Here is a 14,563-nt window from a genome sequence, read left to right as displayed (position 1 = left end):
GTGGATGGTCGGTACCTCGAGAGCGGCTGTATGATATAGATGTTGAAGTTCGGTAGATCACTAGATTGGAGTCTTCTTTCATGTCGCCTTGCATGACCAAAGTCTGCGTCGGGTCATTGCTCGCCGGTATCCGATTCCCAGGGGTTTCTGACCACACTGTGACGAGGTCGTCGTCGACGGTTTCAGCGCAAACCAACTCGGGCCTTCAGACGTTGTGTTTCTTCCGGGCTTAGGCCCTCGAGCTGACCTCGCTCTACTTGGATGAGGATCGGGGCATCCAAGGTGGTCATTAAATCGCGGAGAAATGTCCCGACGATGGCTATGAATTCCGGGAGGGGAGACTTGAGCGCTACTGATTGTGCCTTGTTGGTTTGACTTGCATCCGATAATTCACCAGCGTACCTCTGTCGGACGATCTCCCACTTAGAGATCTGGGCGGGCTCGCTAGGGGTCCATGAGCAGAGCTTGTGCAGGTCCTCGGATGGTTGAATCTCTTCGCGCCGACCTTCCAGTACCGCCTGGACCATGAAGCGGACGCCGGTGTCAAACCATCGAGTTTCCGACACCTTTGCAGATGCTGTGGAGCAGAGGCCCATGAATCTCATGCCTATAGTCGAAAGTCGCATGTTTTCCACGAGGTTTTGATTTCCCTGTGCGATGTACTGCCGAAGCTGGTCTGCTACTGTCAGTAGTTGCAGTTTGATGGCCAGGTCCTGAGGCAATGGGGTCTCCAAGTGGGTTGATGCTAGCAATGTCCGAAATCCTGTGGCACCGTCAGTGAAGCATGCACATAGGACTTCCCGTTGTCGATTTACCTTGAAGCGAGTCAATCTGCCAGTTCAGTTCATCAGCCTCTATAGCTCGGCCTTGGGTTTGTCTCCCGATGGCCACGAGAGTGCTATCAATTGCGAGACAGGCAAGATAATCCACAATCATGAAATCCACATCCACGTGAGTTTCTGGTAGAGCATGCATGGTAGCCCAGGGGTATGGGTCATATGGCGGCTTCATGATAGCTATAGGAACATGGCTGAGAGGAAGTGATCAGGGTGGATTGTGGGGGAAGAAAAAGAGCTGAGTGGATCCCCCGCATGGTCGTTTGGCCCGTTTGACATTCTATTTCAGTTCACTTTCCTTAGCTTCATTTTCCTCGGGTTTGTATGTATTTTGTATTTTATTTCTATGTGCTTGTTTTTCTAGGCTTATTGGCTTTCGCCTTCTAGCTTGTTCTGTTAATTTCCTTTTTTGGTTTTTTAAGTTGGGATAGACCAGTGACTTTCTTGGCACCAAAGAGTGGATATATATCTGGATGAGCGACTACGTATGTGACTACCGAGCTCGAAGAAGTATCGCATAGCTATACCAATCCCTGTTAACCACTTCAAATGGGGTTTCCAAGACAATAAAACAAACAAATAAACCTCCCGACGTCACGTGGAGAGATGAGGAGAGCATGGCGTCACGATTCCATCTGGATTCTCTCACTTCATCCCAGCTTTCTTACTTCCTCACATGTTCAGACTATCCAGAAAAATTCAAACCATCAGACAAATAAGGACCTTGACAATGGCATGGTACTGCTCCGGGTCCACCAACACCGAGTTGGTCGAGAACTTGTTTAAGGTCGATTTGATCAAGAATGAACGCGTCAAAGACGCTATGTTAGGCGTAGGTCAAAAAAACTCATCCCCGAGAGAAGAGACACGAAGAAAAGAAGCATATCTGATATATCGAAGGTTGATCGGGCTCACTATGCTCCATCGCGGCCTTATTCCGATTCGCCTCAGCCCATCGGACATGGGGCAACGATCTCCGCACCGCACATGCATGGTCACGCATGTGAATATCTTATTGAACATCTCCAACCCGGAGCCCATGTCCTGGATATTGGATCTGGCTCCGGATACCTCACCCACGTCTTGGCCAATCTGGTGACCGGCCCACCTGGCTCACCGGAGCAGGGCAAGGTGATTGGCATCGACCATATTTCCGAACTGGTGGAGCTGGCCCGCTCAAACATGAACAAATCCAAACAGGGCCGGGAGCTTCAAGACTCGGGCCAGGTCAAATTTATCACGGCAGATGGACGTTTAGGATGGAAAGAAGACGCCCCATATGACGCCATTCATGTTGGCGCAGCAGCAGAGACGCTTCACCCCGTTCTAATAGAGCAACTACGAGCCCCGGGCAGACTCTTTATCCCCGTGGAGTCGGATGCAAGCCCCGGGGTCAGCGGAGGACAATACATCTGGGTTGTCGATAAACGAGCAGATGGATCGGTTCATAAGGAGAAGGTCTTCCAGGTCAGCTATGTGCCTTTGACTAACGCACCTCGATCATGATATCTACGTCTACGAAATCAACTAGCCTGTAATGTGTGGAGACCTAGGGGCAATTTAGCGCAAAGCACCTATGACCGTCATACGAGAAAAGAAATTTCAAAAGAACTTTCCAGCTTGCAAACCTATCATATGAACCAAAGTCATGTCCGCTAAAGACCCGACATAACATACTCCTAGAAACACCGCAATATGTGCTACAATGGGTAGGGGATTGGGTACCACAACCAACAGAATTAACGGAAGGGGAACCCGCCAGAGAACTTGAACTGTGGGCCACCCTGTTGGAAGAAGAACTGTTGACCACCACCCTGGCCAAAGGGACTGCCTTGCTGGAAGGGGTTTCCGCGCTGAGACTCGGGATCATTTGGATCGTCCCCGTTATCATACCGAGTCCGAAGTTCTGAATCAGACAAGACCTCGTAGGCCTCGTTGATGGATGCCATTTTCTTCTCCGCTACCTCCTTAGATACACCTTGTGAGGCAGCCTTGTCCGGATGGTTGACCTTGGTCAACTGGCGGTAAGCCCGTTTGATCGTGCGCTCGTCTGCATCGCGACTCACCCCCAACACTTTGTAATAGTCCTTCTGCTTGGAGCGTTTCAGAAGCGCATGCGCCTTCTGCAGAAGAGACTGGATATCCTGGGAGTGAGGGTGATGTTCCTTGGCTGTATTGAGCGTGCGTACGGCATCCTCAAATCGATCCTCATCCAATGCAGATTGTGCTTGGTATAGCAAACCATGAAGAGAGAAAGGGACCAATTGCAGGGACTCGGCACAATAAGGCCCAGCCTTTTTAGCCATATTCATCTATAAGAAAAGAATGAGATTAGCCTCAGACTTGGCCGAGTAAAGCGAAACGGAATTTACGAACCGAACGATAAGCCTCACACGTTTTCTCAACCAGGAATATATAAAGATTATTCGACGCGGCTTGGTGAATATGACCGGCCTCCCTTGCCTCGGCGACATCCTCTTTGACGTCTTCGATTAAGCCACTGTCATCACCACTACTGACCAGGAGCTTAACCGCGTTGCTCCATTTGTGCGCCTCCAGCGCACTATGAAGCTTTCCGAGAAGCTTCGACAACTGTTTCTCTCGCCGATAAAGACGATTGCAGGGCTTGGAGTCAGGGTCAGTATGAAGACACCTGCGGATCTGAGTTAAACCCCGTTCGCTGTCTCCAAGTGCGTAGAACAGCATGGCAGACATCTGCAAATGAGGCTCTACCAAGGCAGGGGAGATCTGCAGGACATGCGCGAGGTCGCTGACACCCTCCTCCACCTCGCCTCGCTCAAAACGACAGTGTGCGCGAGTCTGTCGAAGAGAGAGGTCTGTATTGGCTTTCAAAATCGCCACTCCAGCCTGCGTGATACAGGCCTCCCAGTCACCCTTCTGCTCCGCAGTAAGGGCCAGTCCTGCCGCATCCCGCGCCTCTTCGAGCTCCTTGTAATCGGGCGACGATTTCTTCCCCGCACGCTCAAGATCCTGAAGCGCCTCTTTCCAATGAGCCGTCCGTGCCCTCAGGCGAGATCGTTGGAGTAGGGCGCTCTCAAAATCGGGCTTCAGCTCCAACACGCGATTGAAGTCCTCGGACGCCTGTGGGTTCTTGCCAATAGATAGATAGGCCGCACCCCGCTGAAAGATTGTAATGTAATTGGTCGGATCCCGCGAGATAGCTTCATCAAAGTAAGCCAAGGCATCACGGGGTTCACCTTTGGCGAGATGTGTTTTGGCAGAGGTGATCAGTTCAGAGAGCGGCGTGTCCGGGGGGATCTGTAAGGCATAGCCAGTCGATAGACAGGCTAGGACTGCCGTGAGGGTGTCAAATGAAAAGCGCATGATTGCCTGAGTTCCAAGTTCAAGGGAAAAGAATGGACATGACCGATAAGTGAGAAAGAAAGGAGAAAGAAAGCGGATTGAAGTGTGAATGTGTAGGAATGATGCGATGCTCTCCAGACCTTGGTCGCCGTGGCCTTTACACGTAATTTACAAAAATTACACTAATCGGGAACCAGCAACTTCGTGAACAAGAACTTTAGTCCTTTTCTTTCGCCCAAGAATGTTACGATGCAGCCAATTTATACGGCCAAGATTCGGTCTGAACCAGTTCTTCAGACGAACGGTGCATTCTGGTAAGTATCCTCGAACAAAGGCCATCTCGCTTTTTCTGACCTGCCGCTAACATGCTCTTCAGACTCCGGTCTGTCCCCAGTGTTGCTCACTCGAGCCCGATTACTGGCCTCCGAACATGCGAAGCTTACGGATCGACTGGCGGAGTCATTTGATGCCAAAATTGCGAAGCGAGCTGGAGAGCTGGCGCCGGTCACCTCCGTCTTGAAGGAATGGGATAATGCCAATGATGTAGGTGGTTTATTCTTCCAACATCCCTACCACCCATTAACCGTGGGCGTGAAACCAACAGTCCATTGCCGAATTAAAATCTCTCCTGGAGGATCGCCAGACAGATGAGGAATTGCGGTCTCTAGCGACAGAGGATCTGCAGTCAACCAATGGCGTTTTACCCGCGATATCGGATCGATTGAAGAAGTCGCTGATTCCTCGACACCCATTCGCGGCACTGCCATGCCTGATCGAGATCAGGCCCGGAGCGGGAGGCGATGAAGCAGGTCTTTTCGCGTACGAGATGCTCCGCATGTACCTTTCGTTCTGTTCCCGTCGAGGGCTTCGACCTACGATTTTGAAACAGGACGTGGAGGATGGTCCCTCGGAGGATCGTCTATCCGAGGCAGTCATTGAGGTTGAAGCAGAAGGCGCATATGATATTCTACGAACGGAATCCGGGGTCCATCGCGTCCAAAGAGTGCCAGCCACAGAGGCCAAAGGCCGTACCCATACCAGTGCTGTTAGCGTGATGGTCTTGCCGAGCTTCCCAGAAACTGGAAGTAGCATGGATAATGCTTTGAACTTTGAAGACCCGACGAGCGACTACTATATTGATCCCCAGGAGGTGCGCATAGAGAAAATGCGAGCTGGAGGTGCAGGTGGACAGCATGTGAACAAGACAGAATCTGCGATCCGGCTAACCCATTTCCCCACGGGTACCGTCGTCTCCATGCAAGATGAGCGGTCCCAACAGGCCAATCGCCGGAAAGCCTGGCAGGTCTTGCGGGCGAAGATTGCCGAAGCCCGTCAAGAGGCTCGAGAGCAGGAGCTGGTTGAACTCCGACGAGGCGTTTTGGGTGGAGTGGCTCGGATGGGCCGAGGAGACAAGATCCGAACATACAATTTCGGCCAGAGCCGTTGCACAGATCATCGTTGTGGGACGACAATCCACAATCTGGATGCAGTCTTGGACGGAGGAGATGGCTTGGAAACGGTCATGGAGAACGTGCGGACTTGGATGGCAGACCGTGAGGTCGAGGCAATGGTGGCTGAAGATTTGGCCAAGAACAAGCAGAAAAAGTAAAGAGACCTAATGATTGTACCATACCATTTGTATATAGCACAGTTTCAAGAGATTTCATATCTGATTAATGGAAAAATCCACTTCGATTGATCTATCTTGTTAAATATACTTTCGCTGAGGATCAACGATATCCATCATCTCTATGGACTTTTCATACCTGTGAAGATGAAATTAGAGACGCATTCATATCAAATTCAACCCGGGGTAGGAACACGTACATGGTAAACACAATTCCACCGCTCATGATCAGTCGAGCCAGTCGAGGCACAGCGCCAGACCAAAGGGTGAAGAAACCTTCGTTTTTGAAAATGCTAGTGGCACAGACGAAGCTGTTCCTGTAATTCTTACTAGCTTCGATGGATTGCATTCTTGTCTTGACGGTGTCTAGAGGTTGAGTGACGTAACTAGCATGAACTGTCAATAAAGGGAGGGAACTGAAGACGTAGGAAATTTGTACTTACACCGTGATGATGCCGGCAATGCCGCCAATCGCAAAGGTGCTCATAGTCCCCAATTTCTCTCCCGGAGCCACATAGCCCTCTGCGAATTGCTTCAAGGTGGTATAGGCCGTGAATCGTGTCGCCGAGTTGGCTGCTTGCCGCGCTGTAGTTGGCACAAAGCCCTGGAAGAAGCCCCGAATGCCTCTTTCTTGCCAGATAATGCGGCTCCCGTGAAGGAAGCCACGCATGCGTGGCTTTGCCGCTTTTCGGTCGTCAATCCTGAAGGATCACACACGTGTCAGACATTGGTTCTACAAGTAGTCGCGCGGAGAAAGAGAGGGAAGCACCTACAACTGGGTCTTGATGCTCTCAAAAGGCGTGACCGCCAGAAGGGACTCGGTGAAGCCCGCACCAAATCCAGCCACCACCGTTCTCGGCCCCGAGATCTTGCCATTCTCATCCTGAAGGGCCGCCTTAATAGCGTCAAATGCAACAAACCCTGCCAGTTGACTCAAGAGTTAGACGGGAAGAGCGATCGAGGGATCTTGTGACGTACGAATTCCGGCCTTCAGAGAGTTGCCAATGATAAGAGTGGTGCACCCCGCGTACCACTGCGAGCCGAAGGGTGGCCATGGCAATTTCTGGCCGGCCGCGAGTCGGCGATTGAGTTGCGTGCGGGTCTTTGCGACTGAGGATCAATTAGCCGGATGCACTTTGAAGAAAGGGAAAGACCACAACCATACACTCAGCTGGGTAGGTGATTGCTGCAAGAAGATTAGCTTTGTTTTATGACACATGCGGGTGGGATCCCATACCGATTTCCACGGCTCCAGCCGTGGAGCCCGCAATGATGGAGCGCAGGACGCTAGGCTATGGAAAACATTAGCAATCAGAATGGCCGATCATGGAGGCTGGACAGACCTTGGCCTTTGTATCCTTGCTCGCTGTAGCCATTGCGATGGTAAAGTGGATTGAAGGTTGGACCTCGGGGCTTCGTAGTACCCATACGGTGTTCCGCAGCCCCACTCCGCGCAATTTACTATGTCATCAACATCTACGAAGTCAAGTACAGCTAGATAGGTACTACAAATGGGACAATATGTTCAGAGGGACTCTTTATCATTCACTAGATGCTCAGTATCCTGCATCTAATGCTCCTCTATTCTTTTTTGTGTTTTCGTTTGTTTTTGTTTTTTTTTTTTTCTTTTCTGTTCGATAGTTTTTTTGTCGTTGGGTTGACACTTGGGGGGAAACCAAGTCCATTTGCTATATGGATCGGAAATGATGTCAAGGTGAAAACCGTAGTTTTCGAAGCCAATGTGTTTAGAGAGATGAGATGAGGAATGGGGGAGAAAGTGGAAAGACCCAGATCTGAGGGTACGGGCAAGCAGAGAGAGGACGAGAGAGATGGCGGGGTTGAGAGGAGAGACGCGAAGTTATGTTGGCGTGCCGTGTGGTAGAGTAGGAATGTGGCTCTTCGACAAGCGAGATTGACGAGAGAGGGTAGTAAAATGAGAATCGAACCGGGCAAATCCATATCAACCGGACCTCCATCAACTCCAGAACGCCAACTCGACCGAAAGAGCATGGAGAACGCCGATCGTGCAAAACTCGTCGAAAATAAATGGTGGTCGAGCGTATGTACACTTTCTTCGCAAAAAGCCAGGGGTGCAGAGCATCACCGGGACCGGAAAATGCATCAGACTCAACCCCCAGTCCAACCCCGTGGCAACAAAACCAAGTAGACGCGTAAGAACCGAACAAAGGAATTATGATACAGATGTCGCACCAGTACCGTTTCGTCGTGACGAAGGAACGCAAGTCTGCAACGGCGACGGGCGGGAGAAGTGGCCCCGAGGACAAAAATCAGTCCGGGACGCGAGAAAAAGGAAGTAGAAGGATAAGGATCAAAAAGCGAAGGCGAGCATAAGAGAAAACAGCAGATTCATGGACATTACGGCCATTGCATGGGGTCGCTCATGTTCATGAGAGAGATAGAGAGATAGAGGGAGAAAAAGGGACATGAGAGCGACCCGCGTTTGAGGCGTGACGGGATCTTAGGAGACAGGGGCTTGTGAGTTAGCCCCAACCTGTCCAGGCGCAAGAGTAGGCTTGCTGTTGGCATCATTGGGCCCGCGGCGGGGACCTTGTCCACGACCACCGCCGCGGTAGGAGCCCCGACCACGGTTATAGTACTGCCCACCATTCGGGTGGTGATGGTGATGGTTCTGGCGACGAGGTTGACGATCGCCATTGCCGGGATGAGGACCAGCAATTTGGGGCTGAGGGGGACCTGAAATCGGCCGGGGAATGTTCTCCGGCGAGTCATAGACATAGAGCTTCTTGTCAATGTTTTGAGGAATAGCTTTGATCTCGGTGCCTAGTTCCTGCTCAATTTTGTATAGATTAAAACGATCCTCCCAGTTGATGAGATTGATCGCGAGACCCAGGTGACCAAAGCGACCTGAACGGCCGATACGGTGCAGGTAGGTCTCCGCATTCTTCGGGAAGTCAAAGTTGATCACAACGTTGACGGCTTGAATATCAATACCGCGGGTCAAGAGATCCGAGCAGACTAGGTTACGACACACGCCATTGCGGAAATCATGGAAAACCCGATTACGATGCTGTTGAAGCATGCGAGCATGCGAATAAAAGCAAGAGTAGCCCAGCTCGGTAATCTTCTTGGCCAAGAGCTCCACGCGATTCGTCGAATTGCAGAAAATGATGGACTGATTGATCTGAAGCTTGGAAAACAGAGTGTTCAGACAGTGCACCTTTTGTTTTTCCTCAACGAAAGCGTAATATTGTGTAATGCCGCGAAGGGTAAGCTCATCCATCAGATTGATTTCGTAAGGGTTGCGCATGTGCTTGTCCTTGAACGCCTTGACGATGAGCGGGAAGGTGGCACTGAAGAGCATGACCTGACGATCTTTGGGATGGAAGGACATCAGCTGCTCAATGACCGGCGTGAATTCAGGCGAGAGAAGCTTATCTGCCTCGTCCATTACGAAAGTCGGGCATTCAGACAAATCGGCCACTCCTTTGCTGGCCAGGTCCAAAACTCTGCCAGGCGTACCAACCAGGATGTGAACAGCGTCATTGAGTCGAATAATGTCATCCATAAGGCCCGTTCCACCAGTGGTAACCATGACATTAATTCCTAGGTGTTTCCCCAATGTCTTACAAACTTGCGAGGTTTGAAGCGCCAACTCTCGTGTTGGGACTAGGATCAAAGCTTGGGTCTTGGTGCTCTTAGGGTTGATGCGCTCAAGAGTGGGAATAACGAAGGCGGCTGTCTTTCCGGTGCCGTTCTTTGCTCGAGCCAGAATGTCTCGGCCAGTGAGAGCAACAGGAATAGTTTCTTCTTGAATGGGAGAAGGCTTTTCAAACCCAGCTTCAAAGATGCCCATCATGAGCTCCCGCTTAATGTAAAAATCCTCAAATTCGAGGCCCTTGGTGGCAGTGACATCCTGAAGGGCAAATTAGTGGTGCTCTCTATCGAAAGGGGAGCCAGAATGGAATTAACCTCTGTCTGTGGCCGAGCATCCTTAGGAGGAAGTTTCAATGTATCCTGCAGTTTTGCTTCTGTGTTTCCATCACTGGCGGTAAAGTTAGAGTGACGCGAGAAAGAGGGCAAGGCGATTTCGCAAGGGCTTTTTCTTTACCTGAGCTTGGTATTGTGAAGTTGGGAGGCAAGGGCGTCAGCCATGGTGATAGATGGGTATCAAGAGGGACGAGTAGGGAGTAGTGAAAGAAAAACCGGTCGTCAAAAGATCGGATAACAAGCCGGCAGATGGCAGGACACGAGTGGAAGTAAGTTGCGGTACTTTTTTTCGTGATGCGCCAGAAGCTTGGGGGATTGGCGTGGGTGAAAACTTGTCGCTTCAGGTTATCGATGGGTATCAGTGTGACAGTTGATCAGCGAAAGCAAGGATCTCAATGGGCGACCGAGATTCTTCGTCTAGGATTTTCTAGTTGAACCGACAGAGAAAAGTGGTAAAGGTGAGTTAGGGTGTGGGGGATTGGGGTCCCGCGATTGATCAGAGGGGGATTTTGAGTTGAAGAAAAGTCAGATCGGATGCCCAATGGGTGATGATGAGGGATGAGATCAAATAATGAAAAATAGGGCAGATGGCAACGGAGGACTGTATGGAGGGGATGAGGAGTGCAGCAAGTGAAAGGGATTGGAGACTGAAGAAGTCGGAAGTTCAGTGGGAAAGACAACGACCTGGTCCCGCCAAGCCACGTGACTACCATCTATACCTGGAAAGCAAACAATGGTCTATGAATTCATGATTTTTGGTATCTACTTTCCTCTACCAAGACTACCTAGAAAATGGCTACAATAGGCAAAGACGCATGAGACGCAAAACGGTAGAAACAATATTTGGGGTATTAAAAAAGCGCAGAATTCATAATAACAAACCGGCATTGTACGGACGAGCATCGCGATCATCTCCCTTGGAAGGATAGGGCGGTTTGGCCACGCTCCGGCTCAGCAAGCTCTACTACCCGGACATCGGGGGCAATTGTGATATCGGCTTTGCTTCCAGGAGTGATCAGAATGAATTGTCGGCCAATCGAACGCCGGGCAGCCGTCATCTGGCCGGAAAGTTAGTATATGGTTCAGCATTGAAACGAGCAACAACAGCAAAGAACATACAAGCATGTCGATGGACATTTTACGGTTGATATGGTCCATGTAAACGTCGCTGTGAAGGTCAGTAAGTCAATGGATAAACCATCAAACCAGAGAGGGTCACAAACAATTCATCCAGACAGCGGATGGGGGATCCCATGGCTTCCCAAAGAGCCAGCAGCAGACAGACCTGTGAGAAAGATTTCTCACCACCGGAGAGGGTTTTGGCACCGCGACCGGTGTTATCATCTTTGGTGATATCGGGTTCAACCTGGAGAAAAGAGAGTTAGCTGATAGAACGTCATGCTAGTCAACAAGCAGTTACGCACTTGAAGGTCCAACAATTTCTTGTTATGGTCAGTAAGTAGTCGACCCCGAAAGCTTCGCTCGCTCAGAAGATACGTAAATTGAGCCTTTGCCCGAGAGGAAATATGGGATCGGAATATCTCCCATCGCTTTTTGCGATCATGAAGAGTGTTCTTCAATAGCTATAAACCAGTCAGCGATATGATCTTGTTTGGGAAATGGCAGGATATCAGCTTGTACCTGAGCTATCGCTGTATGCTCCTCTATCTGTCTCATTGCTTGTAGATAAGAAGCTTCCGTCCTTGCAGCTTCCGCGGCGATTTCGTCCCGCGAGGCACCCAGTCTGACATAAATTAGCAAATGAAAAGGAACAGGCGGGAAAAGACGTACTGTTGATTGAAGCGCTTCAGGTCGTTCTGCAACTTGTGGAGCTTTTGATCAAGGCTTTCGGCACTTTCACCCTGGTCAACCGAAACTCTCGCGGAAACCATACTGGCCTTCTCAATGTAGGAGAGTACTCGCTCCACGAGTTCATCTCGCTTCGCTCGAATTTTGTCTCTGTCCTCTTTCTGCTTTTCAATCCGTGCAATGGCAGCGTTTTTCTCACTGAGAATCTCTTGTCGCTTGTTGCTCACAATCAACTGCTCACTTTCTGCAACACGGACATTGTCTTTGAGATCATCCACTTTCTTCGTCTCTGCCGACAATTCCTTCCGAGCCTCCCTAAGTTTTTGCAACTGGAATTCCATGGCTTCGACGGCTGCTGCGAGAGACCCTTTTTTAAGTTCCATGTCCTCTTCCGCTTCCTGCTGAGCAGCTTGGAGGGATTCTAAGCGTCCATCTTCCTGGGCATTCTCCTTTTCGAGGGCATCCCGAAGAGCTTCAGACTCATCCTCCATTCGTTGCATTTTCACTTTCAAGTCATTTTCCATGCGTCCATGTTCAGTAAGTGCTTGCTTGCAGGTCTGGAAATAGGAACGAGCAGATTGGTATTCTTGCTTTAAATCGTTCAAGTGTCGCTTCAGATCCTGAACCACTTCTTCCTGGGCACTGGTGCCGAAGAAACAAAGTTAGTGAAACCGTCATATGATAGGCTTGAGCAAAGGAATGTTACCTGATTTGCGAGGCCGCGTCAGACTTCATGCGTGGGTTACCACGAAACATCGCAACTGGCGCCTGGTTAGGATCGCCTGATCGATTGTACGAGAGATGGTACCCTCTGCGTCTATCCCTTTTATCGATACAGAAGCATCGTTTCACGTTAGTTGGCTTGTCGCCGTCGAAGAGTGCGGAAGATGCCTCTTCCAGATCTTCAATCAATAACATTTGCTCTACGGCATGATTGATAATGAGCTGTCGCCGAACCATCGGGTGGTCAATCTGTGCGAAGATTTTAGTAAATCGTGACAGAATATTTTCAACCTATATCCTACCTCCAGTACCCTCAAAGCTGTGTCGTATCGGGGGTTAGGTTCGGATTTAGATGTATCTATATCACCACCATTTCCAATCAAAATTGGACATGAACTGTATTCACCTTTTGTTAGACAAACCTGACGACACTAAGGGTGTAGAGGCCGCTGTTAAGACTCACCAACCCACTTGACGCATGATATCCGAAAGTTTATTCTGATCACGCTTCGTTGCCACAATGAAACTGTTAAGAGTAGTTCCAAAGGAGTTCTCAAGGATGGATGACCACTTGGCCTTAAGTAAGGTGATGTGATCACCGACAGGACCAATGGGAGGCATGGTCCATGACTTGTCTTGATGGATGGCTCGTACAAGATTCGGCATCTTCTCATGGTATCCAGTCCTTCTCTGACCATTTTCTTTGCGGAGATTCCGCAAGCGTTCGTCAGCTTCGGAGTGATCTTTTTCTTTGGCTTCAAAGGCTTCCTTTGCCAATTCTGCCTTCTTACCAGCCCGCTGGAGTTCTTCTCGCAAGCCTCTTTCACCTTCGCGATGAGCATCGTAGTCTTGGCGAGCGCTGGTTGCACGGTTCGCAGCCTGTTTACACTCTTCCAGCTTACGAGCATGACCTCCATTGCTCGCCTCATCCAGGCGTTTCTTTTCGGCTTCGATCGTCTGTTCTCCCTCAGCGATATTCTTTTCCGCGAGTTCAATATGTGCCTTGATCTGGCCTTTTTCAACCTATGAGAAGTCAGAAGAGCTATCGTCACATTGAAGTTCCGGAGAAAGGCGTGCAAGCTACATACCTGAAGTTCTGTTCGCCGGTCCCCTTCTTCCCTCGCCTTTTGTTGGACGGTTACTAATTTATCTCGTGCCTCCTCGAGTATCCTGCCGGCTTCCTTTGCATGCTCTGTTGCCGTTTCAGATTCAGTCTCAACGGCTTGAAATTTGGCATCAAAGTCCCCGAGAGCGGCATCTGCTCTGGTGATAAGCTCGTCCGCTTTAGCGAGCTCTCCTTCTAAAGAATCGCGAATCTGCTGCTTTTAGACAAAGACCAAGGACAATGACAAAATTGAGAGCACACTCACTCGTTCTTGTTCCTCGACCTGAGCCCAGGCCATCTGATTGCGAAGATTTCTGATGTTTTCCCGTAGGGAATCGTGCCTATCGGAACGTTCCAGCTTTTCCTTCGCAGCATCCCTTCGGCGCTTTAAATCTTCACTATCTTGGAGTTTAGTCCGTATTTTTTCTTCTGTCTGGTCGACAGACTCCTCTATCAAACGGTAATCCTGATCCAACTGCTCGAGCTGTACACCTTTGACGAAGAATTTGTATTTCTCCGCTGGGCTCGAGGTACTCAAGAATTGACGAGCGGAGTCTTGAGATAGGACATTCATGGGATTGTCAATTTGCAGGGAAAAGTAGTCAGTAATCGAATCCAGCTCAGCCTTTTTAGTCGAAATGAGTCGGCCACTTTCAGACTTGATTCTGAACCCACTGGTTCCGGATTTATTGAAATGGCGCTCAACAATGATCGAGTTTCCAAAAACTTCTGGCCGGTACGCGCCATCGCCCTGATTCTTGATCCGCACGATGATATTGGAATTTTCTTTGCCTTCCTTGACGAAGTTCTTGAGGCTCTGTCCGCGGTTGGTTGCAGATGCTTTGCCACCCAAGCAGAGCGTCAGTGCCGTGAGGACCGCACTTTTACCGCTGCCGTTTTTCCCGCAAATGAAATTGATGAGAGGTCCCAATTCCACCGAAAAGTGCTCATGGCACATGAAATTGTAGCAGTCGACACGCTCGAGAATTCCGTGGTCGGACGCTACGTTTACTTCATTGTGTATTTGGGCGTATTTCTCCTGGATGATTTGGGTCTGGCGAAGCTCTAGTTCGTCGTCATCCATCATCGCATCCCTGGCCATGGGGGAGGAGCGGGGGCTGGCTTCCGGATTGCTAATCTCATCGGTCCGCTCAGATGGTGTGTTCGATG

General features: G+C 50.0%; 7 protein-coding genes across 7 annotated transcripts; 2 read left to right on the top strand and 5 right to left on the bottom strand.

Annotated features, from left to right (window-relative positions):
• Positions 1 to 182: 182 nt before the first annotated feature.
• Positions 183 to 1,011, bottom strand: N7503_007513 (uncharacterized protein; the record flags this gene model as incomplete). The annotated part of the gene is made up of 2 exons (XM_057067060.1): positions 183 to 763; positions 816 to 1,011. The coding sequence occupies 2 exons, from the start codon at positions 1,009 to 1,011 to the stop codon at positions 183 to 185; spliced, it is 777 nt and encodes a 258-aa protein (XP_056920741.1).
• A 501-nt stretch (positions 1,012 to 1,512) lies between these two features.
• Positions 1,513 to 2,342, top strand: N7503_007512 (protein-L-isoaspartate O-methyltransferase; the record flags this gene model as incomplete). The annotated part of the gene is made up of 2 exons (XM_057067059.1): positions 1,513 to 1,668; positions 1,737 to 2,342. The coding sequence occupies 2 exons, from the start codon at positions 1,513 to 1,515 to the stop codon at positions 2,340 to 2,342; spliced, it is 762 nt and encodes a 253-aa protein (XP_056920740.1).
• Positions 2,343 to 2,575: 233 nt separating this feature from the next.
• On the bottom strand, positions 2,576 to 4,181 carry N7503_007511 (DnaJ and TPR domain protein; the record flags this gene model as incomplete). Its single annotated transcript, XM_057067058.1, has 2 exons — positions 2,576 to 3,148; positions 3,213 to 4,181. 2 exons carry the CDS (start codon positions 4,179 to 4,181, stop codon positions 2,576 to 2,578), a joined length of 1,542 nt encoding a protein of 513 aa, XP_056920739.1.
• Positions 4,182 to 4,401: 220 nt separating this feature from the next.
• Positions 4,402 to 5,769, top strand: N7503_007510 (putative mitochondrial translation release factor (RF-1); the record flags this gene model as incomplete). The annotated part of the gene is made up of 3 exons (XM_057067057.1): positions 4,402 to 4,474; positions 4,537 to 4,703; positions 4,765 to 5,769. 3 exons carry the CDS (start codon positions 4,402 to 4,404, stop codon positions 5,767 to 5,769), a joined length of 1,245 nt encoding a protein of 414 aa, XP_056920738.1.
• A 99-nt stretch (positions 5,770 to 5,868) lies between these two features.
• Positions 5,869 to 7,163, bottom strand: N7503_007509 (putative mitochondrial tricarboxylate transporter (Ctp); the record flags this gene model as incomplete). Its single annotated transcript, XM_057067056.1, has 8 exons — positions 5,869 to 5,926; positions 5,988 to 6,173; positions 6,231 to 6,488; positions 6,561 to 6,708; positions 6,766 to 6,897; positions 6,953 to 6,973; positions 7,025 to 7,079; positions 7,131 to 7,163. The coding sequence occupies 8 exons, from the start codon at positions 7,161 to 7,163 to the stop codon at positions 5,869 to 5,871; spliced, it is 891 nt and encodes a 296-aa protein (XP_056920737.1).
• Positions 7,164 to 8,266: 1,103 nt separating this feature from the next.
• Positions 8,267 to 9,921, bottom strand: dhh1 (DExD/H-box ATP-dependent RNA helicase DHH1; the record flags this gene model as incomplete). The annotated part of the gene is made up of 3 exons (XM_057067055.1): positions 8,267 to 9,682; positions 9,739 to 9,811; positions 9,878 to 9,921. 3 exons carry the CDS (start codon positions 9,919 to 9,921, stop codon positions 8,267 to 8,269), a joined length of 1,533 nt encoding a protein of 510 aa, XP_056920736.1.
• A 743-nt stretch (positions 9,922 to 10,664) lies between these two features.
• On the bottom strand, positions 10,665 to 14,495 carry N7503_007507 (DNA repair protein SMC6; the record flags this gene model as incomplete). Its single annotated transcript, XM_057067054.1, has 11 exons — positions 10,665 to 10,814; positions 10,876 to 10,924; positions 10,980 to 11,122; positions 11,181 to 11,339; positions 11,398 to 11,500; positions 11,548 to 12,207; positions 12,272 to 12,537; positions 12,591 to 12,684; positions 12,752 to 13,311; positions 13,377 to 13,604; positions 13,659 to 14,495. The coding sequence occupies 11 exons, from the start codon at positions 14,493 to 14,495 to the stop codon at positions 10,665 to 10,667; spliced, it is 3,249 nt and encodes a 1,082-aa protein (XP_056920735.1).
• Between the last annotated feature and the right edge of the window lie 68 nt (positions 14,496 to 14,563).

The sequence above is a fragment of the Penicillium pulvis genome, assembly GCF_028828015.1.
Source record: "Penicillium pulvis strain IBT 33274 chromosome Unknown contig_5_segment0_segment0, whole genome shotgun sequence".
NCBI classification, from domain to species: domain Eukaryota; kingdom Fungi; phylum Ascomycota; class Eurotiomycetes; order Eurotiales; family Aspergillaceae; genus Penicillium; species Penicillium pulvis.
This window is presented reverse-complemented; position numbering and strand designations above follow the sequence as displayed.